The sequence below is a fragment of the Gossypium hirsutum genome, chromosome D11, assembly GCF_007990345.1.
Source record: "Gossypium hirsutum isolate 1008001.06 chromosome D11, Gossypium_hirsutum_v2.1, whole genome shotgun sequence".
In the NCBI taxonomy this organism is placed as follows: Eukaryota; Viridiplantae; Streptophyta; class Magnoliopsida; order Malvales; family Malvaceae; genus Gossypium; species Gossypium hirsutum.
The window spans coordinates 71,287,499-71,307,944 of record NC_053447.1 but is presented as its reverse complement, the minus strand read 5'-3'; the positions used below and the strand labels follow the sequence as shown (position 1 = coordinate 71,307,944).

The following is a 20,446-nucleotide window of genomic DNA, read 5'->3' as shown; positions in this document are numbered from 1 at the left end:
CACATCATACACAGAAGCATATTAACAAATACATTGTTTCCAAGCCTTAATGAAGTAGTATGGCGCTACGGAAAGCCTAATTACAAATTTTAGAGTCATATGGGCTTAGGTGAATTTTTTCAAAAAATGGGTCCACACAGCCCAATTAGCCAGCCCGTGTGGCCTACACGGCCTAACACATGCCTGCAAGAAATTCTCAATCAACATGATCCAATGATCATAGTGACCCATTAAAAAATTATTTTACTTCACTTTAAAGAGGTATGTGTTACCCATTTAACTCTATTTGTTTAAACTTTATTAGTATTGAATGAAATAATTTTCCTTTAAAATAAATGATAAATAAAATTAAAACAAATAAAATGATTGCTTGCACTATGCATTCGCAAATTATAACCCAAATAACATTCTAATTGAATTCTTAAGATATCATAATTATACCAATTTGATTTTTCTAGAAATAAATTTTAAAATTATACATAAACGTTTATTTTGATTCAACCATACATATTTAAAAATGTGAAATTATTATGATTTAAAAATGTAAAGCAATTAAGTAATTACCACCTCTTTTTCTGCATCTAAATTCTTAAAATTGTCAAATGCCTATCAGAGAAATTCAAGCCAAGGCCGATGGGTGACTGCACAAATTAGCAAAAATATTATGAAAAATGATAGTTAAAGAAGTAGTATTTCAATAAGGAAATTAATGAAAAGACCAACATGAAGGGATGTGAGCAATCTTATACTAATCCGCACCAATGTCCTTCTCACACCTTTCCTCCAACTGAGGAACTCCATGTATATTTAACTCCATGTATATCTAGATCAAGGATGTTGATTACCGACAAAGGAGATACGGGATATTCCTTAGAAGCACAATGGGTCCGATTTTTGTTTACCTAGTCAGGTGTTCTTTGGAATAAGTTTAATTGATGATAAGAAGATAGGTTGTTTTAATGTCTTTCTTTTCCATTGTTGCTTCCTCAGCCAATTTGAGGAGAAATTTGAAGAGATGAATGGTGTTGAACAACCTTTGAGTGTCCCACTTGCTTCAAGTACTTCTGGCTTTAATGAAAACCAAGTTGAGTTGGTCAATACAGTGAGCATCCGAAAGGAGATTGAACCACAGGCACAGCAAACTCATCAGATCTGCTCTGATATAAATGCTTCAAAATAGTCTGTTGGGGGAATGATGAGAATTATTCCGTCGGATATGGACGTCAGTGCCCTTTTTCTTGACCAGTTATTGCACTAGCCAAGCTTTACAAACATCATATATATTATTTATGAATTTAGGTAATCTGGAATAATTCGTTAGAAACCTTGGTTACCCCTCTTTAGGAGGGTAAGGTCCAAGATTCAAACAGTAACTTCTCCCCCTAGGACTTCATCTTGCACCAAAATTGATAATTTTGTCTATTAACTTTTTTTGCCCTTGTTTTCAGAATGATGCGGATTATTGGCTTCTATCAGATGCCGATGTTAGCATTATGGATATGTGGAAGACAGATTGTATCCTTCTATAAATTTTAGCTAATCTATCTGCTTAACCCCCCAAAGGCAGGAAAAAAGCGCACAAACTTATTTATACATTCAGAGGTACAACTGGTGAATGTGTAATCCTTAACTCCTAGAATGACAGGTGTTGAAGGGAGCGGAGTAGATGTGCTTCATTCAGACTTTGGAATGGCTGAGGTCGTACACCAAGGCCAGAAACTCTACCTTCTAGAATGATCGAAGTGCCATCTTCTGATTTTAAATCAACTCGATAGGTAAGATTATTTTTCATGACCAAATTCTGCAGAACAAATGCCAGCTTCAGGGTTGAGCTATTTTTCCTATCCCATGGTTTTAGTTATAGAAATAAAAAGTGTGGGCATCAGAATTCTGGTCTATCTAATCTGGTTATATATGCACATTAACAACATCCTTTTCTTTATCTGAGTTGCCTAATTAGTCATTAGTGTTTTACATATCAAAATTGAAAAAGCAGCCTTACTAAATTTGGATGGTTTTAAAGAGGTATGTGTTACCCATTTAACTCTATTTGTTTAATTTTTAAACTTTATCAATAATGAATGAAATAATTTTCCTTTAAAATAAGATGATAAATAAAATTAAAACATATAAAATGATTGCTTGCACTATACATTCCCAAATTATAACCCAAATAACATTTTAACTGAATTCTTTAAGATATCATAATTATACCAATTTAATTTTTTTAGAGATAAATCTTAAAATTATACATGAACTTTTATTTTAATTCAACCATACATATTTAAAGAAATAGATACATCAATTTATTTTTGTAGTGGATAAATATAGTTATTTGCTTATACAATATATAAATATAAAATAATATTATATTAATAATTGTGTTAATAATTTGTGAAAATTGAATTAAATTAAAAATTCATGTATAAAATTACATATTATGCCAAAATTTATAAATAGTTTTGAGATTTATCCCATTTTTCTATTAACTTAGCCGTTAACTTGAGCATTAAATGTTCGCTCAAATATGATAGGAGACCTATTTAAAACACGTGTACGTGTTATATGGACAACTTGAATCTAATGTGTTAAAAAAAGAAATAATCCTGTTAAATTTTATAATCTCATCGTGTTTTTAATATATTAGAATCAAGTTATCAATATGATGGTACGCAAGTATTTACAATTTAATTCATGTCAAATCTGAAGTGAAATTTTAAAACCTAAATTGACAACTATAAAAATGAAATAATTTTATTGATATAATATTCATACTTTCAAAATTTAATTAAAATATTTTGGAATTTATAAATTATTTTTTAAATTAAATAATAAATTGAGAATATTTAATACAAATAACACATTTATTATTAAATGAAAACAATGTTGTTTGATTCGAAATGGTCCCACCATGTTTAATGTTGTTTGACACAAATTTCTGAATGGTCCCTGGGAGGTATCATATTGATGTAAGGTGTTCGGCTTATATTACTATTGGGGAACAAAGCGACGGGGTTTTGATTGGAGAAGAAGGAAATAACGTCGTTAAGTACATCGTTTTTGTTTATCTTTGTTTTAAATTTATTTTTGCGTTCTCTATTTAACATCATTAAGTCATTCAACTATTTAAAAAGTTATAAAATAATCACTAAATTATTAATTTTTTATTTAATTATAAAAAGTTCAAAATATTCAATAAACTATTATTTTTTCCTTTTTTTCCACCCAATTATCTTGGATTTTTGGTGTTTTCTATTTTTTTTCATGAGCAACTGATGATAAAAATGATAAATTTGAATCGCTGGGTAACTATTTTGTAACTTTTCATAATTGAGTGACTAAAAAGAAAAACTTAGTTGGGTGACTACTATAGTATGTTGCCCTTTTTTAAGTTAAAATATGTCATATGTCTTTGTACTCGGGCAAAATACCAAAAAAACCACTTTTTTTTTAAATTTACCGAAATGGGCCTGATATTTTATTATTTATCGGAATGGGCCATTTTCCCCTAAATCGCGTCCACGTCAGCGCGAAGTCAGGGGACTGTCAGCAAATCGCTTCCACGTCCAATTGTCAGCACTGTTAAATTTTTTTTTGTTGAATTTGTTAGTGTGACAGTTTGAAATAAATAAAAAATTACTTACTTGGTAGCCATGTAACTAAGAATATGACATTTTAATGAACTTGAATTTAATAAAATAATTTTAACAGTGTTAACAGTTGAACTTGAATTTTAAAATTTAAAAAGTATAAGGACTAAATTCTTAAAAATAAAAATATACAAACTAAGTTCTAAATTTACAAAAAATATATATAGGACTTGGGGGATTTTAATTTTGTTATAGTAAATAGGAGGAAATAGAAAGAAAAAAAAAAGGCAATTAATATGTGAACAAAATCTAAATGTTTGCAATTTCTAGATAATTGTGTGATTAATAGAAATTATTTTTCGATACATTAAGGTTAAATTTTTTTCAGAATTTCTATGACATAATTTAAACCTTATTTCTTTAACTCTTGCGTCTTCGTTTAAGGTCCACTTAGCAATACAATTTTAGACATTAAAAAAGTTACATTTCCATGTAATGTTTCTTGAGAATTTTTTTTTCTTTTTCAAATTTTCATTAATTTAATCTAACCTTACATAAATTGTTTTTTAGTTGCAATCTAATTTGATTTAAATACACAAACATATAATTTCAATTCAGTATGATTTGTATAGTTTCAAAAATTACTCGGGGGCAGAACGGGTTAACTACCGCCCGCCTGTTTTTTCTACCCATAACCCTCTTTTTCTTTCTTCTTCTTATTTACTCCATGCATCTTCTCTTTTTTTCAGTTTACAGATCTATTTGTGGGTATTTTTATTGTCTTCACAAGTTGTGATGGATAGATGACGGTGCCTATCATCGTTTATAATACCATCGACCACCGATAGTTTCTTTTAGAAAGTAGATAGCTCTTCGTTGACTTCTTAATATGTTTCTGTTTTGAGAGTTTCAAAATAATAAATGATTTCATGACTCGTGTTATCTTAAGTTTTATATATTTTTTATTGTTTAATAAGTATTGACTTTTAGAAGTTTTGTCTACTCTTATAGTATGCTTTTTAGTCTTGATTATGCATTTAGTTTTGCTTTTGCAAATAATTTTAGGGTTGGTTTAGTCGTTGTCTTCTCTAGTTTGGTGGATGCTTGGTTCTTTTACTGATTTATGCTCGTCGCTTTGGACCATCTGGGGTTGATTTTCTTATTGTATTAAGTGATTACAATCGCTTCTGATATGTTGTGCTTCAGTTGTGATAGAGCCCATTGTCAACGTGCTATAATATTCTATTGATACTGAAGCTGAAGCTTTTATTATATTGATGGAGCTTGTTCTTTAAGGCCTACGAGTGTTTGTTTGTTTGTTTTTTTCTTAAATTGTTCATTGATTTATTGAATGAATTAATAGATCTCTTTTAAAAAAATTTACCCGGGACAAAACGTAACATGAGTCAAAGCTCCCCTTGCCCCCACCCCCCAAATTTGGAAAATTTTCATTAAGCCTTCAATTTTTTTAAAAAATTTTAATTAGACTCCTCAATTTCTTTTAAATTTTATTTAAACCCTTTAATAGTTTTATAAATTTTAATTAGACCCTTTTATTGAAATTCTCATTAAACTGTTTAAAATTTTTGAAAATTTTAATTCCAAATTTGGCTACGTTTCTTCTCTTATAGTTTATTTGAATGCTTGGAATTAGGCTTTCACCTTGTTACGTTATTGAAAATTACTTGTATTTTGATAAGGAAAATAAAGAGAAAAATCACAGTTAGACGCTTGGAATTTTGGCTTCTGCCATGATTGGTCTCTATAACTACTTTCAAGTACTAGGGGTTTGATATTATTCATTGAATATTATTATACGTGATTTTATTTTTTATTCATTGAATAATATATTTTTATTTTATGTAATTAGTTCAAAAATAATATTATTCATATTGTGGTACATAATTAAAATAGTGCAACAATAAAAAATTCAAACATAAAAGTTTAAAAGTAAATAATAATGAAATAATTTTTTTAGTTATTTTAACTACTAATTTAACAAAAAAAATTAAAACATATAATTCTTATGTATATTTTATAATTTAATATAAAATATAATTTTAATTATTTTTTAATATAAACATAGTTTTGATATTTTTAATTATTATTTAAAATATTTTATTTTTAAATATATTCTTAATTATTTATTTTACATATACATACGTTTTAACTTAATGTTCTTAATAGTAATTTTTTATTTTTATCTAATTGCTACATCTGCATTTGAATTGAAATACATATTCCATAATTAACTTTAATCTCACCACTATAATATTCAAACTCACTAAATTACTTATTTAACACAGTTATAAAAAATATATAAATATTACTAAATTATTAATTTTTAATATTAAAAGAACAATGAAATAGGGTCAGCGTGAAGAAATTTTTTTTAAAAAAAATTGTACCCTAACCAAATTATAGACAAATCTATTGATTAATTTAAAAAAAAAACAATATTTTAGCTTATATAAGGGTTAAAATATTTGGAAAGTTTAAAATCAGTCACTCTATTATTAAATGAACTAATTTTATTCTACTACTATTAAAAAGAACCAAATAAAGTTAAATTTTAAGAGATTTAACATTAATAGATCAATTTTAATAGTACCGATAATAAATTAACCATTTAATGATAGAGGAACTAATTTGTATGCAGTCCCTATAATTATAATACCGGTACTTCAACCCTTATATATGTATTTGAATTTTATTTTAGGATGAAATTGAAAAATTGAAAAAAGTAAGAGTTCAAAAAGGTAAAAACAAATGAAATTAGCACATTAACTTATAATTATATACAAAAGATTCCCTCTCTTTTCCCTCCTTTTCTACTCTCTCTAATGTCTGAACTTAAACCTCCATGTCCGGGATGGTCTCACGCTGCCGTATCAACCTCCTCCTACGGCTTCAACGCTACCAGCTTCGACGGTTCCTCCGGTTGTTACGCCGATACGTCGTCACCTGGCCTTCGATTCGACGAAGCCGCCGTTTGTTCATCCCGATGATTATCACAGATTTTCATCTAGTAATAGTCGTGGAATCGTCGCCGATCAAGAAGTTGGAGCAATTGTTGTGAGATCTCCAGTGAGTTTAAAAATTCTCTTTTGAAAACGGTGGCTGTCATGTAATTAGTAGTATATTATTTCAATTTTGATGAGAATTGTACTCTCACTTAACGCTTCATGTCATTTGCTTTTTCTTTTCTTTTTTTTGTGTGTGTGATCTTTCAATCTGTTCACGAATAGAGCTTTTCATGGTGGCTAAGTTTCTTAGGGGATAAATTATGAGTAGCATTATTTGTTTCTGCAGTGAAATTGTGATGTCTGTATTTTAATGTGTGAGGTATTTCCGTTTGTGATGATGTATTTGATGATATAGTGGAGTTTTGGTAGATTAAAGTGCTCGTTTGCTGTACTAAGTTGAAATTGAATGAATGCTGGCCTCATGCTCCATATGAAGAAAGCTTAATGGGTGTTAGTTCTTTTGATGTTTTGTCTTTTGATGGATGTTTGAAAAACGATTCAGTTGATATCCATAATGTCTATCACTATAGTTTCCCCCCTTATGTATAATACGACTGCTCTGCTAGTTTTCCGGACAAAATTATATTCATATATTATATTCTTTTTCTTTATTGTCTTCAACGCGATAACAAGTGAATTACTAGTTACTTTACTTGATTTTGTCATGGCATTTATCTATTTGAGTTTTGGCCTTTGTGAATTAACTTTTGAATCAAGTAGCGAAGCATTTCTGATGGTTCTTATGGCTAACAGTAAGTTTTCTTGTACAAGCTCTCGTACATATGCATTTGTTAAACTTGTGCTCTTTTTTATTTTATTTTCTTTAATTCAATTGGTTGTTAACGTAGATATAACCGTGCACAAATACTAAGGGACCTTGTAATTTTGCCTGCCATTGGCTGTACTTTGAAATATTGCTGATTTTTCTCAGCAATTAAAAAGGAAGAGTGCAGCAGACAAAAATGATGTTGAGTCTAGCCAATGGACAAGCAGTCCGGGGTTTACCAGCATATCCAACAGTCCTTTCCAGACACCTGTATATGCTAAAGGAGGAAGGATAAATAATAGATCAAAGACATCAAAAGCCAATAAATCATTGCCTCACACACCTGTGTCAAATGCTGGTGCGATACTATTTCCTACTGGCTTGGTCCATAGAAGGAAACTTATGATTCACTCCACGGCTCTATCATCAATACCTCATTGCTCGAATTAAGAGAGATGGATTTTGTAGAAGAGGAATCACTGACTTTATATATGATAATTGGCAGGTTGTCCATCTCCTCTTAGATCTGCTGGCAGCTGCCGTTTAGATAGTCCTTTAGGTAATCTTTACTGCCCATTCTTTTTTCTTTTAACATAGTCTGTTTTAGCTCCTTAACCTGCTATGGATGGTGAGAAAGACAATAATGCAGTCACCATTTTTAGTCCGTTGACGAAAAAGTTTGTCAATCTGATGAAGCATGCTGAAGATGGTATCCTTGACCTAAATAAGGCTGCCGAAACATTGGAGGTAATGACATACTAGTGAGCTTATGTATCATTGGGTGTTTGTTGAGTATTTTTTCATGTTACTTAAAGGGTTCTTTTGTCTTTTATTTTTCCCTGTAAATGTTGTAACAGGTGCAGAAGAGGAGGATATATGATATAACAGATGTCTTGGAGGGCATTGGTCTTATCGAAAAGAAGTTCAAAAACAGAATACAGTGGAAGTAATTACTGATGATGTTAATCATTTTTCAAGAATTTGATGTCTTAATTTGGTTTGTCATTCTGGTTAACGTTTGAAAAATGTGAAACTTATTTGAGGATTAATCAAATTTACTAGGGGTGTTGGTGCTTCAAAGCCAGGAAAAACAGATGGTGATGTCTCTGTAATACAGGTACGTGAAAGTAATGTCAATTTTCATTTCATTGACATCCAGCCAACAAATTTTCTTGATATGGTTCATTAGGATGTTTTCTGTTTCTTTATTTTTGTTAATGACTTTCAAGAGAATTTTCAATCACTCCTGATTGATTGATTTGTGCTGCTTGTTTCTTATAACTATGAGCTTAATTTCGGTTCTTTAGTGCAGGAGGAAATTGAGAACCTTTCCATGGAAGAGAGGAGATTAGATGATCAAATAAGGTTGTGCATGGCTTATTCTCTTGTTAAAGTAGCAACTGTTACTATCTTGAACCTGTTTAGTAATGCTGATGCTTCTAAAATATTGCAGAGAAATGCAGGAAAGATTTAGGGATTTGAGTGAGAATGACAACAACCAGAAGTACGATTTTCTTGTCTGCCTTGCACTGTGATCCAATTAATGGAAGTTTAACTGCTAATTGTTTGCAAAAAAAATTATACGTTTACATATCTTCACACTGTTTCAGGTTGCTTTTTGTGACTGAAGAGGACATCAAGGGTATACCTTGTTTTCAGGTTCGTTTATTTCATGCTTCTGAATTAACACTTCTGCAATGATATTCTGCATTTGATACTAATCTTCAAGACACCTTGGTTTTGGCAGAAAGAAACCCTGATAGTAAATTAAAGCTCCACATGGAACAACTCTCGAAGTACCTGATCCTGATGAAGTAAGATGGCATAGAGAATTTTAATGAGTTACTACCATTTTCCACTTTCATGATTTAAACTCATGGTCGCATTGCTCCTATATATTACAGGATGTTGATTACCGACAAAGGAGATACAGGATATTCCTTAGAAGCACACTGGGTCCGATTTTTGTTTACCTAGTCAGGTGTTCTTTGGAATAAGTTTAATTGATGATAAGAAGATAGGTTGTTTTAATGTCTTTCTTTTCCATTGTTGCTTCCTCAGCCAATTTGAGGAGAAATTTGAAGAGATGAATGGTGTTGAACAACCTCTGAGTGTCCCATTTGCTTCAAGTTCTGGCTCTAATGAAAACCAAGTTGAGTTGGTCAATACAGTGAGCATCCAAAAGGAGATTGAACCACAGGCACAGCAAACTCATCAGATCTGCTCTTATATAAATGCTTCACAATAGTCTGTTGGGTAAATGGTGAGAATTGTTCCGTCAGATATGGACATAAGTCTTGACCAGTTACTACACTAGCCAAGCTTTACAAACATCATATATATGGACAGTGGTTCATGTCAAAGATTATTTATGAATTTAGGTAATCTGGAATAATTCATTAGAAGCCTTGGTTACCCCTCTTTAGGAGGGTAAGGTCCAAGATTCAAACACCTTCTCCCCCTAGGACTTCATCTTGCACCAAAATTGATAATTTTGTCTATTAACTTTTTTGGCCCTTGTTTTCAGAATGATGCGGATTATTGGCTTCTATCAGATGCCAATGTTAGCATTATGGATAAGTGGATGACAGATTATATCCTTCTATAAATTTTAGCTAATCTATCTGCTTAACCCCCCAAAGGCAGGAAAAAAGCACACAAACTTATTTATACATTCAGAGGTACAACAGGTGAATGTGTAATCCTTAACTCCTAGAATGACAGTTGTTGAAGGGAGCGGAGTGGATATGCTTCATTCAGACTTTGGAATGGCCGAGGTCGTACACCAAGGCTAGAAACTCTACCTTCTAGAATGACTGAAGTGCCATCTTCTGATTTTAAATCAACTCGATAGGTAAGATTATTTTTCCTGACCAAATTCTGCAGAACAAATGCCAGCTAGGGGTTATTCCAATTTTCTTCAGGGTTGAGCTATTTTTCCTATCCCATGGTTTTAGTTATAGAAATAAAAAGTGTCGGCAACAGAATTCTGGTCTATCTAATCTGGTTATATATGCACATTAACAACATCCTTTTCTTTATCTGTGTTGCTTAATTAGTCATTAGTGTTTTACATACCAAAATTGAAAAAGCAGCCTTACTAAATGTGGAAGTGTAGAATTGGTGCATCGTGATGATAATCATTGGATCAATCTTGTTGTTTGTACGAAATCAGTCCATTGTATATTTGAGGTTGTGACCAATGGCATCTATAAATATTCATATGATTATATGAATCCAGTTATTTTTCTACTTCTATTGCTTCCTTCCTGTTTTTTCACTTTTTGGTTGAAATTTATCTCTAACTTATTTACAGTTGAGATTTTCGTGTTTTGGTTTTGCTAATGTTAGCGGAATTCGGTTTAATTATTGGTTAGCCAAGCTTGGGCTATTGAGTAAGCTGAATTTAAATACCTTAATGTCTGACTTAGAGTGGTTTGTAAGCCTACTTAAGGGTTTTTCTTTTTTGAGCTAATATATAGAACACCAACTGAAATCCGAACTTAAATAGTTTTTTAGGTTTAGTCAAGGTTATTTGAACCGGACCAGGATCCTGGTTTGGAGAAGGGCATTGAATTGATTGGCCTAGGAACCGGTATGGATGATTGTATTGGGCGAAAAACTAGTTGAACCTGGCAGTTAAATCAGGTTTTTATTTTTTATGAATTTTTTAATGATTTATTTAATTGCACCTGTTGAACCGATGAATTGGTGGCCTGATCAGTTTTACTATTGGTCCGGTTTCGAAAACCTTGGATTTTTGAGAATCATGTTCATCTTTTGCTAGGTAAAGAAGTCCAAGTTTATTTTTATCTTGAATCAAGTTATGTTTTGAAAGTAAATTTGATCAAGTTGGAATTGAGTTTTGAGGTGTAAACACTAATAGGAATGTGAATTTGTTACTATTACAGATGAGGATGAGGATGCCCAATGTTTGGCCCTTTCTTAAACTTGGAATCAAAAAGCATAGACAACGGATTTGTGTTTGGCCACCATTTGTGCACAAAATATGGAGTTATGTTTTTACTAAGAGTAAGTGTTTCTTCTACATTTGGACACTGCTCGGTCTATACAAGATCAATTTTATCATACTGTATATTGATATTTATAGTTTGCAGGTTCATTGTTGCTATATAGAGGGAATTGATGGGCTAGTATCCTCCTAGGAGACTTTGATTTCATTAGCTCACCAAGAAACGCCCCTGCCATTGCCCATGTCCTTCCTTCCTTTTGAGGATTGCAGTACCTCGTCGCATCGAGATTCCAAAGGAAAAGCCTTATGTTTTGTTTAAATGACAATAACAAATTACAAGGTGTTATTCAACTTGTAATTTAACGCGTGCCAACATAAGCATCAACACACAAGTCATATGTATATACAGGCAGGAAATCGACATCTTTTGGAAGGGTCCTAATTCAAGCATTATAATTGAACATAGCCTTTGAATGCCGTCAAAAACAATTATTGTCTCATAATCAATTGTGCATCCCTGCATTTGAATACTGTTTGGAACATTAAAAATGTGTTTTTTCTTGAGTTGGTACATATTATGCAACAAGGAAAATAAAGAACACAATTAAGATGTTTACGCAGTTCGGAACTCATCCTACGTCTGCGGGGCTTTGCCCAAAGATGAATCCACTATAAAGAAATGATTTAAGCTTAACCCCTCAAACACGTGATGCAATCTCACTTTTGTACAATGAAGTAAATTCTCTCCCAACTCATTTTAGTTATGCAAGTGAAAATTCACATTCGACACTAAGATGGTTTTCCTACTATGAATCAAGCTCTGAATAAGCTCCATGTAAAGTGGAATAATAAATTTTCAAATGCAATATGTCTGGCAATTGTCATGCTTGAACAACGACTCTTCCAAAAGCAACAAAGAACCTGAAAATTGTAAATGCCAACATGGAATATGTTACAAATCCATTATTTATTTACACCTCAAAACTAAAGTGCTCACCATTATCAGCCTTATATTTGCACATATGTGTGTTTATTATAATGCTGTTGATATATAAATAATGAAACATTTTATCAACTTCAACCTCAGCACCAAATATTCTGAAGCATCTTCTTTTTTTTTCCTGTTTGGACCTTCAATAACAAATTTGGCTGGAATTCCAAACAGCTAAAAGAGTGCCCTGCATCAATGAATATTATGAATTTGAATACCTCCAAAAGCCTGTCAATAGCACAGGTACTATCTAAGATAATAATCAGTTGGCATATATTAAGAGAAAACATAAATATATATAAAGATATGATAGGTAAGTGCTTAAATGAAGAAAGCAGAGCATATAGTACAACTATTTTGAAGGCTTCATAGGCCTCTCTCTCCACATCAATGATCTTTTTAGAATTAAATTATTAGAAGCAATTGTCAAGTTATTATTATGATTTAAAAGTAAAAAGCAAATAGATAAATTAGCACCTCTTTTTATGCATATAAAATGATTGAAGTTCACTAATGCCTTTCTCCAATGCCTTACTGCATAAATCACCAAAAATATTATGAAAGATGATAAGTAGGATGAAAGCAAAGGGATTTAACAAGGAAATTAACAGTATCCAACTTCAATGAAAAATGGCATCAGACCCCTGACTTGGAGATTCAATATACCACTCTTATTTTTCTTCAAAAAAAGATAAGATCATCAAAATAAATAAATAACAAGGACGGACCAACCTGATCCAACCCAATCTCGGGGATGTGAGCAATCTTATGCCAGTCAGCGCCAATGTCCTTCCGACATCTTTCCTCCAACTGAGGAATTTCTTTTATTTCTAAATACTCCAAACTGGTTAGGCAACTCATCTCGTCCGGAAGAGATGTTAAATTGGGCAAATTAACGAGATAAAGCAGTTGCAGATTTGCTAGATGTTGAAGCCACTCCGGCAGATGCTGACACTTTGGAATATTTTGCAGCCTTAGAGAGCGTAGGCTTGTATGATCTTGGAATATTTGGATGCCAGCTCCAGATAACTCCAGCTCCTTGCAGCCATTTACTTCAAACTCTTCAAGGAAAGTGAGATGTTGGAACACAGGAAGCAGTGACCTCAATCCATTGCAGTTATGAATTTCTAATGTTTTCAATTGAACAAGATGTTGAAGCCAAATGGGGAGAGACACCAGCTTTGGAATATCATGAACCATTAAATAAGAGAGATTCTTAAGGGGTTCCCATTGCATGCCCTCTAAATCAACCTCCTTGCAATCTCCTATTGTTAATCTTTTGAGGCTGGTGAGATGTTGCAGGCACTCATCTAGCGTGTGAGTGTCCAACCCCTCAATGCTGTGTACATGGAAAGATTTCAATTTGGAGAGTGGAAGAGAAGAGGTTGAAGCTGATGGGGCCTTACCATTGATGTTCATCTTGATAGTCTGCTTTAACGGCCTTGAACTGGTATTCGACAACATTAGATCTTCATCGAGTGATGGATACAGTGGCATTAAAGTCAAAGGGCACTTGTAAATTGTTAAAGAGGAAAGACAAGGAAATGCCATGGTTGATGTTCCCATAACTGTTGTGTCGTCCTCATTGGAATCATCATCGATTGGTTTTGTCGTTCTCCACCAACTCTTCATATTTGGGCAATCCTCGAGGTTAAGAAGCTTAAGCGATGGGAAGAATGATTGTGGTTCTCCTTGACTTCCTTTTAGGCTATTATCATCCATGTACTCCAGCTTAGTACAACCCCCAATCTCCAGCAGTTCAAGGCAGGGCAATTGAGCAAAGGACGGGAAATATTTGAAATTACCATCACTTATGAAAAATTTGACGAGATTTGTGAGAAAAGAAATCCAACTTGGAAACTTGGCATCACCCCTCCATCCTCGAATACAGAGCTCCTTGAGATTAGGATGGGGCTGGAGGTCTTCAAGTGACTTCTCATCATCATGGTTACCACCGCCCCATTGTAAAACCAAAGATCTCAAATGCTGCTTCCCTTTCAAATTAGCAGCCTTAAACTTCTCTTTTGCATTTTTTACGAATCCCAAATTTCTTATTTCTAGATCTCCCCTTAAGTTGTTAAGCAGTCTCAATTCACTTAGATCTGCACCGCCATGGGACCCATCTTTATCCACTACAAACATGCTTAACGTCTCAAGTGAAGTCAGCTTCCCTATTCCACGTGGCATATGAGTTAAATCCCAACAATATTTACACCCAAGATGGATAAGATTCACCAATTTTTCAATCTTCTTTGGCAATTCTTTAAGCCTAGTACAAAAGTCAAGTTTCAGCGCTAGCAAATTCTGAATCTTGCAAATACTCTTTGGGAGAATCTTAAGATGGAAATTGCAAGAAAGATCAAGGTACCTCAAATGTTTCAACTTGTAAATGGAGGGTGAAATCATCTCAGTAGCTAACCACCGCAAATCCAATACACGCAAGCATCTACAATTTGCAATTATCAAATCCCAAGTTTCATAGCTGAAATCTTGAATTATTCCGTCTTGAAAATGTAACAAGGTTCGCAACTTCTTTCCCTTAAACAAAGGAATTAATGAAGGATTAATTGATATGTGGCGACATTTTTCACCAACATCACTTGCATTTTTATTAGAATCTACAATACTACTCTCCATCCCTGCTACTGATTCAGCTAGATCATGCATTAAATCATGCATTTTACATCTCATTTCTTCCATCAAGTCTCCTTCTACCTCTTGAAAGAAACTCCTTTCAACTAAATCTTTAAAATACCCAAACCCGATCTCCTCGAGAGATTGACTTTGATTCAATTGCTTTATGAAACCCTGTGCAATCCAAAATTTAACAAGCGCTTGTACTTCAATTTCGTAATCTTTTGGATACAATCGGCAATAAGCAAAGCAATGCTTCAAATGAGACGGGAGATGATCATAACTCAACTTAAGTGTAGGTAATATCTCACCTTCGTTCTGAGATATTCTAGCAAGTTCGTTATCTTTAAAAGAAAGCCACTCACTTTTAGTTTCTTTGAAAGATAAAGTACCAGCTATCGTCCTTATGACTAAGGGAACTCCACAACACCTTTCCAAAATCAGCTTTCCTATTTCCACAAAGCCTGAATCTGTTGAGTCTGCAGATCTTTGTTCAAATGCTACCTCTTTGAACAAAGACCAAGCATCATTATCAGACAAGCCCTTCAGAACATAAGGCTGACATTTACTAGTAATCTTTGCTACTCTCAAAGAGCGAGTAGTTACTATTATCCTACTTCCTTTAGCCCCACCTACTAATAACTCTTTTAAACTAACCCATTTTTCCCACTCTTCATTCCAAATGTCATCCAAAACAAGCAAATATTTTTTCCCACCAATTATTTCCCGAAGTTGTTTTTGCAATTGGTCCATTTCGAGATTTTGATCGGGTGCTTTGCCTGTTGCAGATTTGATCATGTTTTCTACAATTATTTTGACATCAAAAACATCTGAAACACACACCCACATCATCAACTCAAAATGATTTTCGACCATTTCATCATTATAGACAAACTGAGCCAAAGCAGTCTTCCCTAACCCTCCAAACCCCACAATTGGAATGATATAAACATTCTCTTCACTTTCAAACTCTAACACGAGTTTTAGAAGAGCTGCTTTATCATCGCCCCTCCCTATTATTTTATCTTTAAAAGAGTGCGTTAGCTGCCTCTTTTTAGTCATGAAAGAGGTTTCCATGGGACGGTCACGCTCTACCAAGTTGAACACCTTGGCTTCACTTCCAATTGAAATCAACCTGGCCCTAATGGTCTTAATTTTCCGACCCATTTTGAGACCGTAAGCAAACTGGTTTGAGCTCGAGAAGAAAAGGCGTACCTCTTTCGTCAGCTTGTTCCCACCCAATAGATCTTTCCGCAAAGCTTCGGTAGAGAAATCATCGAGCAAGTCGTCAGCATCGTAAAGTACATCTTTCAGCTTTTCAAGCCAATCCTTGACGAGTTGGCTGGTCACGGATCGCTCTTCTGCGTCAAGAAGCACAGCTTTGATTGTAGAGACGGTGCTTTTGAGGTCGTCGAGGTCATCTTTGACATTCCAACACAGTCCAATTTGAGAGAGAGTAAAGGAGCTCAATTTAGTAATAAGCTGTAGGGCGAGGTCGAATGCAATTGCTTCAGCCATTGCTGGTTCAAACAGAAATCAAGCAAAGAAGTGTTTGGTTACTGCAAGAGGAGGAGTCAAATGAGAATGATTGGAAGAAGATGAAACACAGATGTGGATCCATCCACCCCCCAAGTAGTATAATTAAATGAAAAGAATGTTGATTGGTGGAAATGGTCCCATTGTGTAAAATGTCTGACAAAGACAACAACTTGGGCAAAATTTGTCAATATAATTGAAATATGTCGGAGAAATGAGCTTCAAAAGCTGCACACACGGTAAAACCAATTACTAAGCTACAAAAGTAAAAAGGAGCCAAACTCTAATTTTCTTCCATCTTGCTTGATTCTTTACTAAGCATAAAAGAATATCTTACTTTGCAAGAAACTAACACTCTCTTAACGTAAACAACACCTTTCAGTAGAAAAAGAATGTAAAATGTTTTACTTTGTAAACCTCACCCGCCCTCATTGTGAAATGGATTAGGCAAACAAAAGAAAATACCAAGTTCGATAAAGTAATATTTGGGTTTAAATTTGGCAATTATTATCGTGTTAGAATTTAAATTGATTTTTTTTTTAAAGTTAGTTTATGAATTTGATCATTATTCTTAGATTAAGATTTGGACTAGACATTTATTCCCACTTTAGGGTTTAATATTGAATTTTTCTTCTATTCAAGTTAATCTCTGAACTTAGCAATTGTTCTAATATTAGGACCTGAACTAGCCAACTGTTCCCATGGCTTAGACTTTTTCTTTGTCCAAGTTAACTTCTAAACTCAGTAATTGTTCCCATATAGAAGCTCGAACCTTTTTTAGATGAAATATCAAATGCTAACTTGAACCAAAAAAAAGTCTCAATGTGTAAATAATTGCCACGTTGAAGGATTAACTTGAAACAAAAAAGTTCAAGCTAGAATAATTATCAAATTCAAGTCAAATAGTGCATTAACCCCCCAAAAAGTACTTAAAATAAGGTTAGCATTTAATGTATTATCAATGAAAATTTTTAATTTTACAAGTAAGTTTTAAATTCTATCACACCTTTCATTAAAAAACATTATTTAACTTGAATCCCGTGTGTTAGTTTGATGGTGAGGGTGTTCACCGCCCCAAATGTGACTTGAGTTTAAATTGCGCTAGTAGCGTTGTTGTTAGAGCTTTGCTCTCTTCTTATAATTCACCAAAAGATAAATTATTTTACTTCACCTTAAAAAGATACGTGCCACCCACTTAACTTTGTTTGTTTAGTTTTTAAACTTTACTAATAATATATGAAATAAATTTCCTTTAAAATAAGAGAATAAATAAAATAAAAACATATAAAATGATTACTTGCACTATCCATTTGCAAATCATAACCCAAAATTTCAATTAGATTTTAAATTTCGAAACATTCTAATTGAATTCTCAAGATTTTATAATCATACCAATTTAATTTTTCTAAGGATAAATCTCAAAATTATAATGAACTTTGATTTATTGTGTAATTTGATATATGCACTGTGATATGGTGCAATTATATATATATATATGAAACTTTAATTTTGATTAATCATACACATTTAAAGAAATAAATACATCAATTTATTTTTTGTAGTGGATAAATATAATTATTTGTTTATGCAATAGATAAACATAAACTATTGTTATATCAATAATTGTGTTAAAAATTTGTGAGAATTGAATCGAATCGAATCGAAATTTCACTTATAAAACTGCACAAAATCAAAATTCATGTATAAAATTATACATTAGGCTAAAATTCATGTATAATTTTGAGATTTATCCTATTTTTCCATTAACTTAATAATTAGCTTGAGCATTAAATGTTTGCTCAAATATAGGCAACTTGAATCTAATGTGTTAAAATAAAAAAGAAATAATACTCTTAAATTTTATAATCTTGTCATGCTTTTAATATGTTTGAATCAAGTTATTAATATGATGAATTCGCAAGAATTAAAATTTAAAGCCTAATTTGACAACTACAAAAATAAATTAATTTTATTGATATAATACTCACACTTTAAAGAATGAATTAAAATATTTTAAAATCTAAATAATAATTTGAGAATATTTAATAAAATAATTGTATATAAAAATATAAATAATACTATTTATTTAAAAAAATTATAACACATTTATTATTTATGTCATATTCATGTTTGCACGATTGATTAATACAGACAAAGCACGATTTATTTCCATATGTTAATTATGAGAAACTATATAAAAAGTTGGGCATAAAAAAAGACAAGCACTACATAACCATCAAACACATTGATGAAATTGGAAAATGCAAATATCATTATATAGATAATTTGAATATAACGTATTTAAAAATATTAATTTTTATTATTTTTTTCATATTTTAATATATTAAATCTAAATTATCAATGTAACGAGTATACATTTATTTAAAATGTTATCATATTCAAATTGTTATTTAAAGTTTAAATTGACGATTAGACAAATTAAATCGTTTTATTGATATAATATTAATTAAAACATTTTAAAATTTAAATAGCATTCATGTTTACGTGATTGATTTTTTTTATGATTGTTTGAATATATTAAATCGATTGATTGGATCGGTTGGATTGAGGATTAGTTGAGGTATCGATCTGGAAAATAGTTTCAAATAGATTAAATCACAAATCAATATAAGTTGAATTGAAAAAAAAACCAATTGAACTATTTTTTAATTTTTAAATTATTTATTTAAATGAACTGGTTGGATCAACGAACTGGTGGCCTGACCAGTTCGACCATCGGTCTAGTTCTAAAAATATTAATTTTTTTTTAGGTATTTTACATGCAAGATTTTCAAAATCAAGTTGATGGTTGAACATAAAGGTGCTCATGGGTCGCCTTTAGGCCAAGCCTAAACATGATATTAATATACTTTATGTTTGTCCAAGCTCGGCGCAACTCGAAATATGGATTTAAAATTTTACCAATATCAGTCCATATTTGCAAAAGACTAACCCAATCTCATTTTAGGCCCACTCATATAATTTTTAATTTTTTTAAATATTTATATTATATTATTTTAATATTTAATAGTTTTATACATTTTTTATTTATTGAATTATTTTATATAGTAATATTAACATTATTTGAATGTTTACATTAGAGTAATATTATATATTTAGTATAAGTTTATTTTTTTAATGTGTTCTAAATTACATAATATAAAATATTATAAACTTAAAAATAGATCGAGTCAGGCCAGGTTTGAACATTCAAGCTCGAACTCGACCCATATTTTAAATGAGCCTAAATTTTTTGTACAAACCCATCTTTTGAGCCTAATATTTTTATCCAAATATCAGGTGAGCCTTTCAGCCTAGACAGATAACCTGACTCATAAACAAATCTAGTTAAACCGATTAAATTATCAATTAGACAGCTCTAGCCGATACATCTCGTTCAATTGAATAAGTTGTTTTAAATTAAAATAATATAAAAAATCAATTCAACCAACTAATTCAGTTAATTTGTGAATTAATTGATCTAACACTTTATTATAAACCCATACCTAAATCGATTTCGAACCTAATCAATCAATTTATTCAACTTTCAAAATATATCTTCATGTTCATTTTACAGTACACCATGATTGACAAATACAAGGCACAATTCATTTTCACATGTTAATTAAGAAGTTAGGTATAAAAGAAAGAAAAAAAGCTTAAAAAACTTAGGCAGGCACCATCCGACCAGTATTTATCACGTGCACGAAATCCCCAATCTGTTTCCAAGCCCACTATATTCTAACCTACACCTTGCTATACCCTATTCCTTACTCAACCCAATCAAAGCACGCCACATAATATTCAAACGTCTCATAATCCACGTCATCTAAAAGTCTCCTTACGTGGCATCCTACGTGTCAGTTTCCCACTTCGAGAATTGTTTACAAACGCGCGCACATAGAGCACCATCTTTAAACCGTTAAATAA

General features: G+C 32.0%; 1 protein-coding gene and 1 pseudogene across 5 annotated transcripts; one reads left to right on the top strand and one right to left on the bottom strand.

The window, feature by feature from the left end:
• The first annotated feature begins 6,400 nt into the window (after window positions 1–6,400).
• LOC107934568 (transcription factor E2FB-like) lies at window positions 6,401–11,926 on the top strand (annotated as a pseudogene).
• Window positions 11,927–12,476: 550 nt separating this feature from the next.
• LOC107934585 (putative disease resistance protein RGA3) lies at window positions 12,477–16,701 on the bottom strand. Of its 5 annotated transcripts, none has more exons than XR_001693949.2 (3): window positions 13,079–16,689; window positions 12,824–12,880; window positions 12,477–12,574 (listed from the first exon to the last, which is right to left on the bottom strand). XR_001693949.2 is itself a non-coding variant. In XM_016867047.2 (3 exons), the coding sequence occupies exons 1-3, from the start codon at window positions 16,496–16,498 to the stop codon at window positions 12,489–12,491; spliced, it is 3,366 nt and encodes a 1,121-aa protein (XP_016722536.2). In that variant the 5' UTR covers window positions 16,499–16,693; the 3' UTR covers window positions 12,477–12,488. The 5 variants fall into 5 exon arrangements, 3 of the variants coding, with proteins under 3 accessions (XP_016722536.2, XP_016722535.2, XP_040961111.1); XR_001693948.2 differs by having other exon boundaries at window positions 12,477–12,533; XM_016867047.2 differs by lacking the exon at window positions 12,824–12,880 and having other exon boundaries at window positions 12,477–12,533; window positions 13,079–14,615; window positions 14,715–16,693.
• Between the last annotated feature and the right edge of the window lie 3,745 nt (window positions 16,702–20,446).

Excerpts from the sequence above, each read along its gene's own strand:
- LOC107934585 (XM_016867046.2), bottom strand. The coding sequence starts at position 16,498 with ATGGCTGAAGCAATTGCATTCGACCTCGCCCTACAGCTTATTACTAAA. Across the intron at positions 12,534-13,078 it reads CCGAGATTGGGTTGGATCAG|GGCACTCTTTTAGCTGTTTG; the intron begins GTTGGTCCGTCC and ends TCATTGATGCAG.